At 38.0% G+C, this 14944-nt stretch overlaps 1 protein-coding gene across 1 annotated transcript in view; it reads right to left on the bottom strand.

Annotated features, from left to right (window-relative positions):
• Positions 1–14944, bottom strand: part of LOC125698838 (contactin-6-like) — a 139804-nt gene that overhangs the window by 106345 nt on the left and 18515 nt on the right. Inside the window, exon 3 of the mRNA XM_048957669.1 lies at positions 8531–8665. Coding sequence (XP_048813626.1) covers positions 8531–8585 — 55 coding nt within the window. The 5' untranslated portion in view covers positions 8586–8665. The remainder of the gene's footprint in view (positions 1–8530; positions 8666–14944) is intronic.

Genomic DNA, 14944 nt, shown 5'->3' with positions numbered 1-14944 from the left:
GTTTGGAACCATCAAGTACAATTATTCTATTTCTAAGGCCTTCCAGGACTACAGTGAAAGGTGCATTTGTCACTACAAAAATATCTTTGTCCATGAGAACTTTTCATTCCTACTGACAGCAGCTCACGCCATAGCAAAGCTCACAGGAGCCTTGATTAAAAGATCTGACTTACGTAAGTAGAAATGAATGACTTTCAGGCAATTACAGTGGGTTGAAAAGCAGGAGCATGGTGTTTGGAGCTAAACAATTTCACAGATAGTGCCTTAATTAGCAGCAAAAGAGATTTAGAAGAGAAATATTATAATACTGATTCAATTGCTACAAATTATTAATAACAATGGCACAGAATAACCAATATCCAGTAACAATGAGATGCAATATCTGTCAGAGGAAAACATATTGCCCCTTTAATAATGAGAACATAATTAGAGTAGAACAATAAAGCATATATTAATATTGAACAAAGGACAAAATACCATGGTATTACACTATACTGGAGAAAAGGAATCCTATTGCCAAAATCCCAAATGAATCTAAAAATCGAGCTTATAAAAGTAAAGGTATAGAGATTGTTACTATCATCCATAGATTCACCTCCTACAGCAAAGCTGACCTGACTCTTTCCTCTTTCAGCCACCCTACTGGGACAAGGACTGTCTCATGGAGTGCCCTTACACAGACCTTAGGAAGCAGAAGTGGGGGTTGTTGGTCTCCTGTTGAGAAAGCCCTACCTATGGATGCTGCTGATGATAACTATATTGTTAAATATAGACACAGATCCTGAATAGTGTGGTTCTTTTACACCATTCTTGAATCTGTGCAATGCCATGAGAGAGAAAAGCTGCTTTTCCCTTTGTTTGTTTCAGGGTTTTTGGTTTGTTTTACAAAGATTCCACCCCTTGTATGTGGTGAGAGAAGATGGAAAAGGGGAGTTCTGGAGAATTCAAAACAAAGATAAGGTAAATAAAAAGAATCTACGTGCATTATTATTTTAAGGCTCAGGACTATAATCTATCTCATGGAAAATACATATGTGGCTTGAGATTTTGATCGTGTTTTGAGTTAATAGCACCACAACGAGGAAGAGTACAGGATCTGGATATAATAAGACCATTGAGAGGACTGCATTACAGATGGTACAGAAGTAATAGCTTCAGTCAACAACGGCTCATCTCTATCTGAGACATTTTCATTCTTACACATGGCCCTGCTAGACTAATCCATCCGTATTTTTCCCAAATTACAGATCAGCATGTGACTCAGAGTTGGCTTCCCATGCATACACAGCAAGCAATTTTAGTGGTAATCACAGGAGTTTCTCATCCAGATAGTTATGAAAAAAATGCCACACACCCTAGGAGGTTTATGTTGGTAACGCAGGCATGAGAACCAGAGCCTGGATAAAACTGTATTATCTAAAATGACTCTGCAGATTCAAACTCTATGACAATCTCATTTGCTGCCCCAGACAAGTACCAAGAATAATAATAGTTAAAAATAAATAAATAAATAAATTTGTTTACATAAATCTCTCTTTGCTACCAGAGATTGGAGGAGAAAATGAAACAGGTTTTTGAAAACCCCAGTTACAGTGATTGTACGAGCAAGCTTTGCCCAGGAATGCCAAGCAGGTACGAATGCAGTGAATTCCAAGGAGTTTTCAGTGTTAATTTCTGCTCAACAAGAAACACACACACATAAACAGCAATTAATAGTCACTAAATGAAAAAGAAGTAGCAAATCAATAACTAGAGACATTTTATTTTCAAGCTTCTGCAAACAATGGAAGGGATGATCAGCCTGTGATTATGTGGAAGTAGCAGATATGGTTACAGCTCTTAAAAGCTGGTGAGCAAGGCTTCACCCATGTCAGCTTGTGCAGATCTGCTGGATGGGAATAGTAAGACACATGGAAATTAGATCAGGGTTTCCATTTCTAAGCTGACTCATTTTTTGTGCTTCCTTCTGTTTTCTGAAAGTTGAATAAATCCTTCCAGTATTTCCTATCCATTTGCTGCACTTTTCTACTAGTGGAAAGTTACAGAATACAACTGGTTTTCTGTTCATTTCATAAAGAACATTTGTCACTCTGAGCATATTAAAATGTAACCTTCCACACGCCAGTTGGAACTCATTCCAAATGAGGAATGGGTTTCAACAATAGAAAGTATTTAATTATTATATCCATGATTTGATTACAGTAACTGTATATCAGAGAAAGATGCCACCACTTCAACACCGAAATGGGGAATCTCAAAATCCAGCTCTAGGGTTTTAGCAGAACATTCCTTAATAAAAGCACCCTGCCCAAATAATGAACCTCAGCAAAAGAATGTCTTAAATGCTAGCTTAATGGTGAGATTGTTACAGAAGTAAGAGGCCAGCAATTCACTGTCCCCTTCCTCCTAAAGGTCTCCAGGTTTGAACAAAATCAATGGATGACCCTAATGCCAGGAAGAAGCCCTGGGCAATATGGAAGAATACAACATATCCACAATTGCAGTTGGTTTTGTGCTTATATGAGCTGATACGGAGTTTCAGAAGTAAAATTCATACCTTCACCACTGAAATAGATAGTAAGATTTATATTAAATATAGAAACTATATTCATTTGCTCTTGAAAACATTGATGTGTCTCTAACTTAAGTCAACTGTTACAGTGCCAGTTTAAGGTGGGTTTTTTTTTCTTCACTTAAATTTTCTATTGCTCGTGAAGACAGTGCTTAAAATATTTTAAGCGCTTAATTACCTGCTAACTTCTTGGCAGTGAAAAAAAGAAGTATTTCTAAAGTACCAGTATGAAGTTAATGAGCCTTTCATAAGAAGAGATGAAATGACTTAGTATAAAACAGAAAGAAAACGTGTAAAATTCACAATATAGAAAAATAACATTTCTTCTTAATGTAAAGTAACTAATTGAGGAGATTAGGAAGCAGTAATTATTTAAACCCCTATAAAAATCTGTTAGTCCTTCCAGGCTATAGGAAAAACTTCTGTACTGGAGCTACACAGAAAACATAAACCTCCAGTAATGACTTCCATGAATTCTAGCACGCTCCACTTAACTTCAGGAACTGTAAATAACATCTTTCTGACAGCTAAATCAATGCAACCTAAAATTTGAAAGTGTATTGACCCTCAAAGAAGCATCTGAGCTCTAACCTCTTTTTCACCGTATGTCTGTGCACTTGAGGGAATTCAAGAAAGACATTTTTTCTTGGAAAGGAAATGCAATAAGGAAGGTGCTTCTATAACGTGAGTCTAGCCCACGTTATGTAACATTAGATGACATCGTTCCTCGTATCCATCAAGTCAGTTTGACACAATGCATCATGGTGATACACTTCGTTGCCCATTTAGAAAGGCTGCCTGGGAAGAGGGCTTTTGTTTTTTTTACTGCAAAGCTATGAAAACTGTGTTTAAAATCCAACATAATGGGCGAGGCTTTCAGAAATTCTCAGCCTTGCTCTAGTCCTTCCCTTTTCAAAACAAGTGATAAGATTTCCAGTGCAAACTGTGGAAGTGTAAAAATACCAAAGCTGTGTCCTCAGCTCTGCTAATGTCGGTTGCCATTTCTTTACTGATGTTACCATCATTGCTGCATCATCATTCCTTTCTACACGTGCTTTGTTATCATGGCAGCTGAAACCACACACAGTTGTGAATGTATCTCTCTTGGAATTGAGCAATGAAGGAAATAACTCCATGGTGCATGATAACATCCTCCTACTCCTGTAGCCAGTAAATGGTAGAGCCAGAAATTGCTCACGGGCTTCCTGAGCACCACCCCTCTTAGTCACAAGAGGATTCATCCTTTACATTGCCTTTTGTTGAAGGAAGACATTCACATTTCTTAGATACTAGCTTATTTTGTCTCCTTTTTGCCCTGAAGTTAGTAACAGTTTGCAGTTCTGATAAGAGACAGGAAATGGAAATAATAACATTGTTCTTTCTCATTCCTAAAATTAAAGACCAGCTCTGTGTAAGCCCTTCTAGAAATGAACAGAGGCAGAGCAGCTCACTCTCCACAAATCACCTGCTCTCCAGCTTAAGGCAATATTTACGGTAAGATTTTCTAAATGCTATGTCTGCAAAACCAGGCGATGGATTAGAAAAATAACTTATTTTCCCTTCCTATCTGTCATGTTTTCACTTATTTTCCCTTCCTATCTGTCATGTTTTCCCTTTATCTTGCACGTTTTCATATCTTTTTTTTTTTTTTTTTTAAAGAGTCTATTTTTTTTTTTTCTACTAGTTCAAAGAGTAGCATGTCCTAGTTATGCATCAGAATCTCAGAATACTGGATTTCAGTTGGGACACTGCTAGCAAGGGAAGAACTAAGTCACCTTCCTCAGGCTCTCCATCTGTCTGTCACCCTCTCAGGCTCTGCAGCTCCAGGGCCACTAGGTGCTCTCATTTTCTGGCTTAGTTTTAATGGAGTATGTTTACTGTTCACTGCGATCAGGAAACAAGTTGAACCAAATGGCATCCCATAAAATGGAAATAAAGGTTTTTCTTTAAATGTCACTTTTCACTCCCCTGAGAAGGTCACTGCATTACCAGACATCATCTCTCGCCAGATGCTTGGAAGTCATTTACAGAAACACAGCTTTCAGGGTCACTGCTTGCCAAAGTCATCAGAACTTCCATGTTGTCCAAGGGAGACCTAATTATTATCTTCCTCTGACTCATCAGTGGGTCTCTGAAAGCCTCGGGTTGTTCAGAAACGCCCTAACATTTCGGGCTAAACTAGTTCTTCTCCACAGTTTGCTGTTAGAAATAGCAAAGATGTCACTTGTCTTAAAATATATGGTCTGCTGTTCCATTCCTAAAGGTGCTGTTATGCTAACAATAAATCTGCAAGAGACTGCAGGCAGAGCGTGGGATGTGATGTATTCAATATTCATCATGCTGTGACCCAAAGGAGCGTCAGGACACTTTACATCAGGAAATTTCTCTCTCTAATTTAGCAGTTTCAAAATGATGGGCCAAAACACAGCCCAGGAGGTTGCAGTTGCATCTTCAATTGAATTTTGTCTAAGAAGCCAACAGAGTGTAAAAACATAATTACTCCTTCATTTCCAAAATAAAACTTCAGAATAACTGGTTGGCTTTTCATACTTACATTGTCCACAGCTATTTTTAAGTGCCTGACACTTTCTGTTTTCTTCATCTTTAACCTTGGAAAATCTACTTGCTTCCATGATGGAGTCAAGATGACTAGCAGACCAAGGGATGGTTGCAAAGCACTCTAACTGAAGCGTGTGCTTTTCAAACACAGAAGCCACAAGAAATCAGAGAAAAGAGGAACCACAGCAGCCCTTGGGAATGGGAAATGCAAGCAAATTTTGTAAAAGCAGTCCAGGAAGAAGAGAGAAACTGCAGAAATAATTATAAGATAGCTCTCCTCCTCTTCCTGAACGGTAAAGAGCCACAGAGAAGTGCAGGAAGGAAGCAGGGAAGCTGAGATAGTTGCAGTGAAATTGGTGCCAAAGTGGGACTGTACATGTGGTTCTGTGAAGAGAGCTACCAACAGACTTGTTTGTTTGCCCAGTATCATGTATTCAGATCATCCACTGGGAAAACCAAATAGCACCTGTTTCTCTTCAATTATTTTCTTTCTTGAAAGCTTAGGCCACTCTTCTGTCCAGATCAACCTCTCAAAATTCTGTCTACATCTTTAATACATAAAGTGAGCGCTCTTGCTTAGCACGTTAGTATCAAGCAATGTTTAGATTTCAGCAACGGTGTATGGAGATGGCTGTCATACGTCCATTCAGCAAACACGCAGAATTAAAAGTAATGATCTCTGTGTTTATCTTCAGCACCCTTCTTGCTTCTGGTCCTTCACTTAGATCAGATTATCTCATTTAAATTGCAATGGGTTGTGAAAAAAGTGTAACCTGTTCCCTCACTGTGTCACTGGGCATGCATACATTGTTTTATTTTTATCCCTTAAGACACTTGCAAGAAAACCCCAAGATCCTTGTTGAGTCAAATAATAAAGCACTGCTGCAAAACAAAAGTTGGAAGGAATATTACTCTTTCTACAAGCTTTCCAAAGATTTGAGAAATATAAGAGCAATTTGATTTCTGAGTAGCTGAACTGCCATTTTGGGGGCTAATAATATCTAGCTTTACTGTGCAGCGAATGTAATCCTTAGACTTAAAATTCATTTATGGGTCAATTTCATTTTCATTCTACACATCTGGTATAACTGAGGTAGAGATAAGAAAGAAATGGCTGACCAATGTCATCTAACAACCTGAATTACCTTTCAAGCCCCAGCCCACAAGACTGCTCTCTAGCACTGTGACAAGTTTCAAACTCTCACACTCGGTTCTCTCACTCCTGCACTGATGTTAGCCATCCATATAATAAATCAAAGAAGTTTTACCCGTAACTGCAACTTTGACTATTACCATCAAGTGTATTTCAGAGTGCTGCCTAGTAAAAATCAGCGTAAGCCCACATTAGTAATTTACACTCAGGTACAACTTAACTTATCTACCTGAAGTCAGTAGGCACTTTGCAATTCCTTCAGTTGACAGCTAAATCAGGACACAGGTGCCATCATGATCTGCTCCTGGTGCTTAGGAATATAGATCATTTACATTTTTAGCTATTAAGTCTTCAAAAACCTGAACACATTAACGTAAATGAGAGTTCCTAATATCTTTTAGCTCCGTTGGCCCAGGATACTGGTCTCATTAAAAGATGATCCTCTAGCAAGAGAGATGAAGATGACAAAAAGTTTGAAAAATGAAATCTTTGTGAAAAAAAAAGCGAAGGGAAAGGTTATATTTGGAAATATAAAACAAGAGTATTAAATATCTTGTTCATCACTAAGGTATATTGTGCCTCATCACTGTTTTAAATTTCTGGATCGCCATCTCTTTCACCACTGGTAAAAGCAATCAAGGAATCGTAGGGGTGTCCTACACTCTAAAAAAATCACTATAAGACCTTTAATTTAGACGAGAAAAGAAGGAAGCAATCTGTAAGAAGCAGCGAGTAGGGCAGGTAAGCTCTGTGGCAGTGCAGTGGGCTCCCAGTGTAGTTACAATTGCAGGCAATTAAAGGGAAGATTAGGCTCATAAACATGCCGCTATGTTTTCTTCACCATATCTGGGATTAAATGAGTGACTGCTTATTTGAAATCTGCAAATTGTGTATTACGATTAAAATGTTGGCTGTTTGTTACTGGAACAGGCACTTAGTACTGATTTGACAGAATGTCAGGCCCTGAGATTTACGTTTTCACCTGGAATCTATTAATAGACAAAATACTGTGCAGTTTAATTTAAATAGTATTTTAAAATACCACTGCAGTCTGCAGTCTGCTTCTGTAGCTTCTTTATTATAAACAGCTGCTGACTCATGCAGTACATAATTAATTTAAGTATCATTTGAGGTTACTTTAACACAATTTCTTCCTAAGTACACGAGTAACATACCAGCTATTTAGAGTTCAATACATTAATTATAGGCAAAAGTCAGTTGTCATGGTTTTTATCACAGACAGTGTGAAAGGTCAGTTCATCCCCAAATTCATTATAACCTCAAAGTTACCAGTTGGACCCTGGTCTCAAATGGGTCTGTAATGAATCATAAGCATTAATTCCACTTATAGGATTTTATGAAACAGAATTTTCCAGTTACATGTTTCAAATTAGAAGAAAGGTTCAGAAAAACACAAATGAACTCAGAATAGAGAACCTTTGTGGTGAGCAATGGTCATCCAGGAAGAAAAGAACGTTTTGCCTTACCATACATCAGCAGCAAGTTGCTCACTTAGTTAAGTACAAGATATATTTAAGGAGGAGAATGGGGAAAAGCAGTTCTGCCTCCTCCAACCATACTTTCTTCTCTGAATACCACCTGAGGATAGAGATGATGACCTGGATTTTAGATCACTGACCACAAGGGTTGTGCAAGGGTCTATCACCATGCCAACTGGAGACAAAGAAGGAAGAAATGTCTGCATTTGCTGTAAGCAAGAAGCAAGATTTCCCTTCATTTCTGGCATTTATGTTTTGACAGTCCTTGTGATTCTCACCAGTTTGGGAATTCATCATTCATAAATGAATTGAAATGTGATTTAAGACACTTTATGAGTGCAGATGAGACATAAAGGTGTATTTTTTTAAAGTATAGACACCAAACTTCCACACACCTCACAATGGTCTTCTGTTCTTTAAATTTGCTGGTTTGGGACCTGATTGTGCTGTGACTAGGAAATGCCTTTCACATGCATGTAGTTAGCAAAGCGACAATTGCAATTTTTCCTCACTTTAAAAGCTATCACCTGAAGTACACTTTTCTTATGATCTTGAAACATGCTTTCCTGGTTCAAAGGCAGCAACTCGTGTTGCTTAAAATTAAAGGATGTCCTAATGAAAAGCTCCTTAATCACTTGTTCATGCGAATAAGTACTGTTAGTTTTGGTAATTGCTTCGCCTTTCTAGAAGAATTATGATACTGATACAGATTTATCAATCACAAACACAAACAGTAGAACATTTTACCTGTGCTGCAGCTCATGAATGGCAGCAGAAGTATTAGTTTCCATAGCAACACCATCTCCACTTTCCAAGGTCAAAAATTCCTCCCATCCAATCAGTGGAAAGTAAAGTGTGTCTTCCTGTGACTACCTTGATATTCTGTAAAAACAGGAAGAGATATTGAGTAATTGAAGTATAGATTCAAAACAAAATGCCCCAATTTTCTCTATGTAAAATGACGTTCCACTGCATCATTGAAGACTCAGAAACATAAGATGCAATAAATGATCTAATCAGGATCATCCCAACGTGAAAGTAATCCCAAAATGACACAAAGCTGGAAAGGAGGTTGATGATAATCATATGTAATATCTGAGACTCATTCATCCTCTCCATGTGGCAAAGGGGTGAGCTTCTAAAAGCAAGAAAGCAAAATCTGTCCGTGGTCCATTCACCAAGCACAGCTGGGTTAGGAGGAATGGTGTTAACAGGTAAATGGCAGAATGGTAGCTGTGGTATGAAAGGAAAAAGCAATATAATGTTTTACATGCACTACATAAAAACAACAACAAAAAAATCAAACAAGAAAACATACAACATTTTTTTGTCATAAAGTTTATTCTGCAGAAATGAAACGTGTACCCACAAGGATTTACATAACAATTTGCTTTAATTTCCTTTGACATTTCAGTCAACGTATGATGAATTAAACCAAGAAAAAAACACATGTTTGGCCTTTACTCCCAAAGGGTAAGGTTGTAATTTACTGTTGGGAATCAGTTCATAAAACAGCTGAAACCAGAAGTCACTTAATAAAATGGGTTTACAAAATCATAAAATCATTCTAAACCTTTTAAGTGCTAAAAAATTTCCACTGAGAAATTATCTTTATGAGTCATGCTCATGGAACCATATCCTCTTTCCTCTTGTCTCATTTTTTATACCAGTATGAAAAAAAATAAAATCATGCAGGGTTGCCTTGGAACTTCTGGCTGATGCGAATGAGAAAGATGTTTCTTAGATAATGAAGAAATTCAGCTCTTGAGGAAATCATCCCACTTTTATAAGGAATCTCATTCCGTTCACAGGTTTTTATAAACTTCACCTAAAAGTCGTAGGTGGTCTCAAAGGAGGCACGGATCAACCTGGTGCACTGTTACCAGTTTCCATTTCAGATGGGGAACGATCAAACCTTGACAAGCTTCTAAGTTTTGGGGAAAAAAAGGATGAAAAAAGCTGTTTCTTTTTAATCTTTCTTTTAATCTTTTGTAAGGTCCTACTTCACACACACCTGGGGTCTACAGAAGCACTTTAGTGTCATTTAAAAGTGTAAATGGCTTGAACCCTTTAAAAAAAAAAAAAAAGAAATCCAAGTTTGGATAATTCTACTGAAGTAGAAATGGAGCTGGATGGTACCTATATGTATCAGATAATCCTGCCCCAAGTAACATTAATTGTACCTAAAAAGTCCTTAGCAAATATTTACTACCTTTTAAGACTTAGAGCGATGCAAAGCTTTCCATAATTTCCTTAGAAAACCCTGATAATATTCTGAGTTCAGACATTATTCCTAACTTTAGTTTCAAGTGCCTTTATTTATCTACTCTCAGTAGACATGGATTCCTCTGCATATCTTTGCATGTTTGAAAAGCACGATTCTATCTTGGATGAGAGGATTCCCAATCTGTATACCGTCCATCCTAGTTACAGCACTGCTTTTCATCCTTGTCTCTGCTGGAGCCCTCTGGCACTGCAGGTCCTTTTCTTCCAGCACACTGCCCAGAGCTGTGCTCAGCCCTCAGGCTGAGATGGTGCCAATCTGCTGTTTGCTATTCCCACAGTCCCAAATGAGGATCGCTAGCTTTCTATGCTTGCATTCAGTTCAGGCTCCATTCTAACCCCTTCTTTAAACCTCCTGCCTATGCTGAAGGTGTGTATTGATTATTTCTACCTAAGTGTGAAACCTTGTACTTTTCCTTATTGAATTGCATCATACTTTTTTTTTTCACACGCTTTCTTCTGTTTGTCAATATTTATCTCGAAACTGGTGTACACATCACTGATATTTAAGGCTAGAAAAAAAATCTTATCTTTTTTTCCCTTGTCCTTCCTAAACAGAATGTACTCCTTCCGATCAATACTGCAGACATGGCAATTTAGTTATCTGTTTTTGTCTGCCAGTTATGGGAGAGTTTTTTTAACAGGATTTCATGTTAATTCTTCTCGTGTAAGTCTTAAGTCCCCACCTTCCCCATTCTCCCAGTTTTATCTAGAGGTGCAGGAAGGGTCTGCTGTCTGTCAGAAGACAGCCCAAGCAATGGTACCGAAGGTACTAATTATGCTCAAAAGAAAAAAGACTTAAACTCTTCAACGTCACACATGCTTTCTGAATATCCTGAACCACAAAGAAATCACCAATGGAACCCAATTGATTGATCACAGGTGTCCTCTTCCAAGACACTTGACCCTTCTTACAAGAACAGTTCCTTCCAAAAAGCTCCTTGTTTGCTCTTGTCCTCTCTCTGAATTATACATAAGTTCTTTGAAGCCAAGAAGCAAATACCTCCTGCTGACAGCATTCAGAATATATTTCCAAAAATCTTTGTATTCATATAAGCTATTGATTAATCCCCAGAATCGCAATTTCCCTTCTACTAAGGTCACAAATTTCGGGCATTATTGCATATATATAAATATATATGTATGTATGTATATATATTTACATTTCCTTTAAGTAACTCAACTATTTTACTTATTTCACTCTGACAAACACAAGGACCTAACTGGCAAGTAGGCACTTAATAATTTTTACAACGCCTTTCCAACAGCAGCTTCCATGGGATTATTTACTGTCAAACTAAATCAAGAATAAATGAAAAAACTGAAATATTTATGACATAAGAAAAATCTGGTTCAGACTAGAAACCCCAGACTGGCATTAAATCAAGAAATGTAACAAGATAAATTGTGCCATCATAGTCTTTGTTTGCTGGATGTAACACTATCACTTATTATAATTGTTATGCCACAGCTTGAACCATCGGTCTAGATAGATAGATGGAACACAAAGTATGTTAAATATTATCATAGGGGAAATATTACATTCCCCCCTAAAAATACTGATTGCACATCCGCTTGTCAACAGTATGTAATTTACACAAAAATGTTTGTTACAGCATCATTTGTTGTTTTTCCATTAGGGAAAACAAGTCGGTAAGAAAGGAATCAAGTCTCAGATGTATTTTGGCTGTGAAGTCTTCCTCTTATTTGCAAGGGAAAGAAACATATATATTCCTGAGACATCCACATGTGAAGTGTGGGACACACAGATGCATGTTTGAGATGAACAGATGGAAATAAAGTGGCTGCAATGAGTTTCAGGGAAAACCACTGGTTGGCTGCCACACTGCCTGGTGGGGTCGTGCAGCAGCCATTTCCCATTGCAAATGCCACAGCTGATGTTATTGGAAAGAAATGGCACAAAAATACTGCATACAGCAAACATTCCCTTGAGGATATCTGGAACATTGACAACTGCAGTCAAAACATGGGAGATGAGTACAGGCATTGACTTGGTGGCACTGCACTTAGCACACAGAGTGAAAGCTTTTATAGCACGTGTCCTAAGCTTGCAATTTTATTGCTTTTTTTCCTTGAAAATGTGATCTAGAAGGGTTAAGGTAAAAATTCATTTATTAACAAAGTTGTCTGACATATTTAACACATTAATATAAGTGCCAACATGCTGACCATTCTTTCAGTGTTGGAGTCAAGGTTTAAAGCATTGCCTTGGCTTTAGATTTTGAGATCTAGACTTTCTTCTATTGCTTATTTTTGAGTAACAAAACATTCAGCAGATCAAGTCTGTGATGAAGAGGAAAACACACTTCTGGCATCACCGGAGTTTTCATGCAAGCATGCAACATTTCATATTTCTGCCACAACTGTCTGCTGCTTTTGTAAAAGCAAAAAGGAGTCAGTTCAGGTGGCAAACTGACATCTTTCTGAGGTTGTCAGGCAGTGGGAAAGATGAGATTTTGCTCTTAGCTAAATTCAAACAAATTGACATTTTTACCTGTGGCAAAATGTAGCTATGTTTGCAGGAGGAGTAACTTTTTGACCTGGTGAAAGAAGCAGTGTTTAACAACAGGGAGCTGGGGCCAAATTTCACAGTGGTGCTGGCAGAAAAGCTTTGCTCCAGGACTGGTGTGTTGGTGTAAATACCCATAGAAACATGTATGCAAATATACATGTAGGAGGAAAGGTACCAAAATGTGCAGATAAGAGGCTATTTCACAGAGTGCATGCATACTTTTTATTCTGCAGCTCCAGCTTTCCCTCCTACCAGCTTCAACACATCTATATTATCTTTGAATTTGGTCTTACAAACTTTTGTACTCTTCATCTGCCAGGAAATAAGATGAGTCTGTCCCAGCTAGGCTTGCATTCTTGGCACACCGTAGCTCCTGATCTCTATATTGTCTCCAGAGCACCTGATTTGAAGTCATCTAATGTGAATTTTCTCATGAATGCCAATGATATACAGCTACATTTTTCTTTTCAAACTTTTTATCCCTGAGGCACTTTCTGCACTCAAACTATTTTCCAGATATCCATAACAGACTGAATAGCAAATACTTGTAACTACCAGAGCAGAAGAGACCAGTTTTACAGGTTCCAGCAAGATTTACCTGTGCTGTTGTAGTGCTTACTACTTATTTAAAATTACTGAACTGTATTTCAAAGGAGACAAGTACCCCACTGTATTTAACTGAGGTGTTTGATACTGTGACTTCCACGTTCCTTTTCTCATAAAAGGACAGGAATTGTCATTTGTTCTTCACTTCTCACTGCTATTGCTTACTTTTCCTAGGGAAACAGAAAATACTGAAGCTTATTTTTAATTCAAATTCAGTACATAAAACCTTTGGGGGCTTCAAATCTTGGATCTTCAAAACATTTTCCTAAATCGTAACAGCTCATTGTATTTCAGGTGACACTGAGATCAATATACCATGTGATGGTATGTATGTTTTGGTTCCTCATCTCTGCATTAAGGCATCCATTGCAAGAGGAGCAATGGACTGGACTATACACTGGTACCTGTGATAGCTCATCTCAGCTCCCCACATAGATTCAATGCTATTAAAAGAAGCAGATATGATGCCACAACTGGCTTACTGAATAAAGGCATGCTGGTAGTCCTGTGAAGTGTATGGGCAAAAGGCTTGGGCTGAGCAAGCTGCCAAATTGGATCCACCAGCCCTCCATCAGATGAACCTATTCATCATCCCACAATGAAGGATCCTTCAGAGAATTCACTCCTTCTTCTAACACATGAATACAAGATGCAGCAGGATTTCTTCGACAATTATAAAGCTTTGCATCATGTCTTTGACTACTGTCCAGTGAGGACTGCAGTGGAATCATAAACAACCTGGATGTGCTTGAAACACACACTCCTTTCCCAGAAATGCACTGCAGTAGTGACCATGTGCTCTGTGCCACGAGCATCACTGAGGCAATGCCCTGGGAAGATGTCAGTGAGTCCACTTTCACTGGAACACTGGGGGTATGTGCACTGATGGAATGCAATAGCACAACCATTTGCAAGGACATCCACAACTGCAAGTAACTGTGCCTCTGTAGGAAAGAGGCAATGCAGGAATTTCTTGTATTTAACCCAAACATAAAGACTGAAAGATATAAAAAACCTAGTGTGTGGCTGACGAATTGGCATAAAAACGTCTTTCAGCAGTAAACTGCTTAAGTGATAAGGAATGTAACCGTTGTAATACAACTACAGCCCTTGTGCTTAGCCAAGTCATAAGAAAGCACACTAAAGGTGCAGCTATCTCATGTGAGCCATGTTGCTTGAAGCTTATTTACTAGTACTTTGATTTTTTTTCTTTCAGTTTATACGCTATATGCAATACCAGTAATCATTTTGAAAGCAATGTCTATTGGGCAGTATAAAATTTTGCTGCACATTCTCACATTTCAGCATTGCTGGTCATGTTTCCTTGTAACTTACAAGATGTAGATGTATTAGGTTTCTATATATGCATGTGTCCATATGTATATATGTACATGAGTCTGTGTATATATACACAGCACAAATAAAGGTATAATTTGATTCAATCAACTCTACTGTAGTCAGTTTTTTGACATATGAGATTACAGTGCTATTTGTATATCATACAAATTTGTATATCATATGTATCTCTGCAGTGATACATATGATAAATAAAGACAGAAATATCTCATTGTGGTGTCGTGGGATAAAACCAGCATAGAAATTGGTTTCACTTGAAGAGTGGTGAAGGCTTTTCTATTCATTACCAGCTCTGTCTCCTGTACTGGTCTCTTACTTTGAGACATATTAGTCAGCGTGGGTAATGTAGGCAATATACCTCCCTTCAGGGTGTATCTTCACAC

The sequence above is a fragment of the Lagopus muta genome, chromosome 11 (genome assembly GCF_023343835.1).
Source record: "Lagopus muta isolate bLagMut1 chromosome 11, bLagMut1 primary, whole genome shotgun sequence".
Lineage (NCBI taxonomy): Eukaryota > Metazoa > Chordata > Aves > Galliformes > Phasianidae > Lagopus > Lagopus muta.
This window is presented reverse-complemented; position numbering and strand designations above follow the sequence as displayed.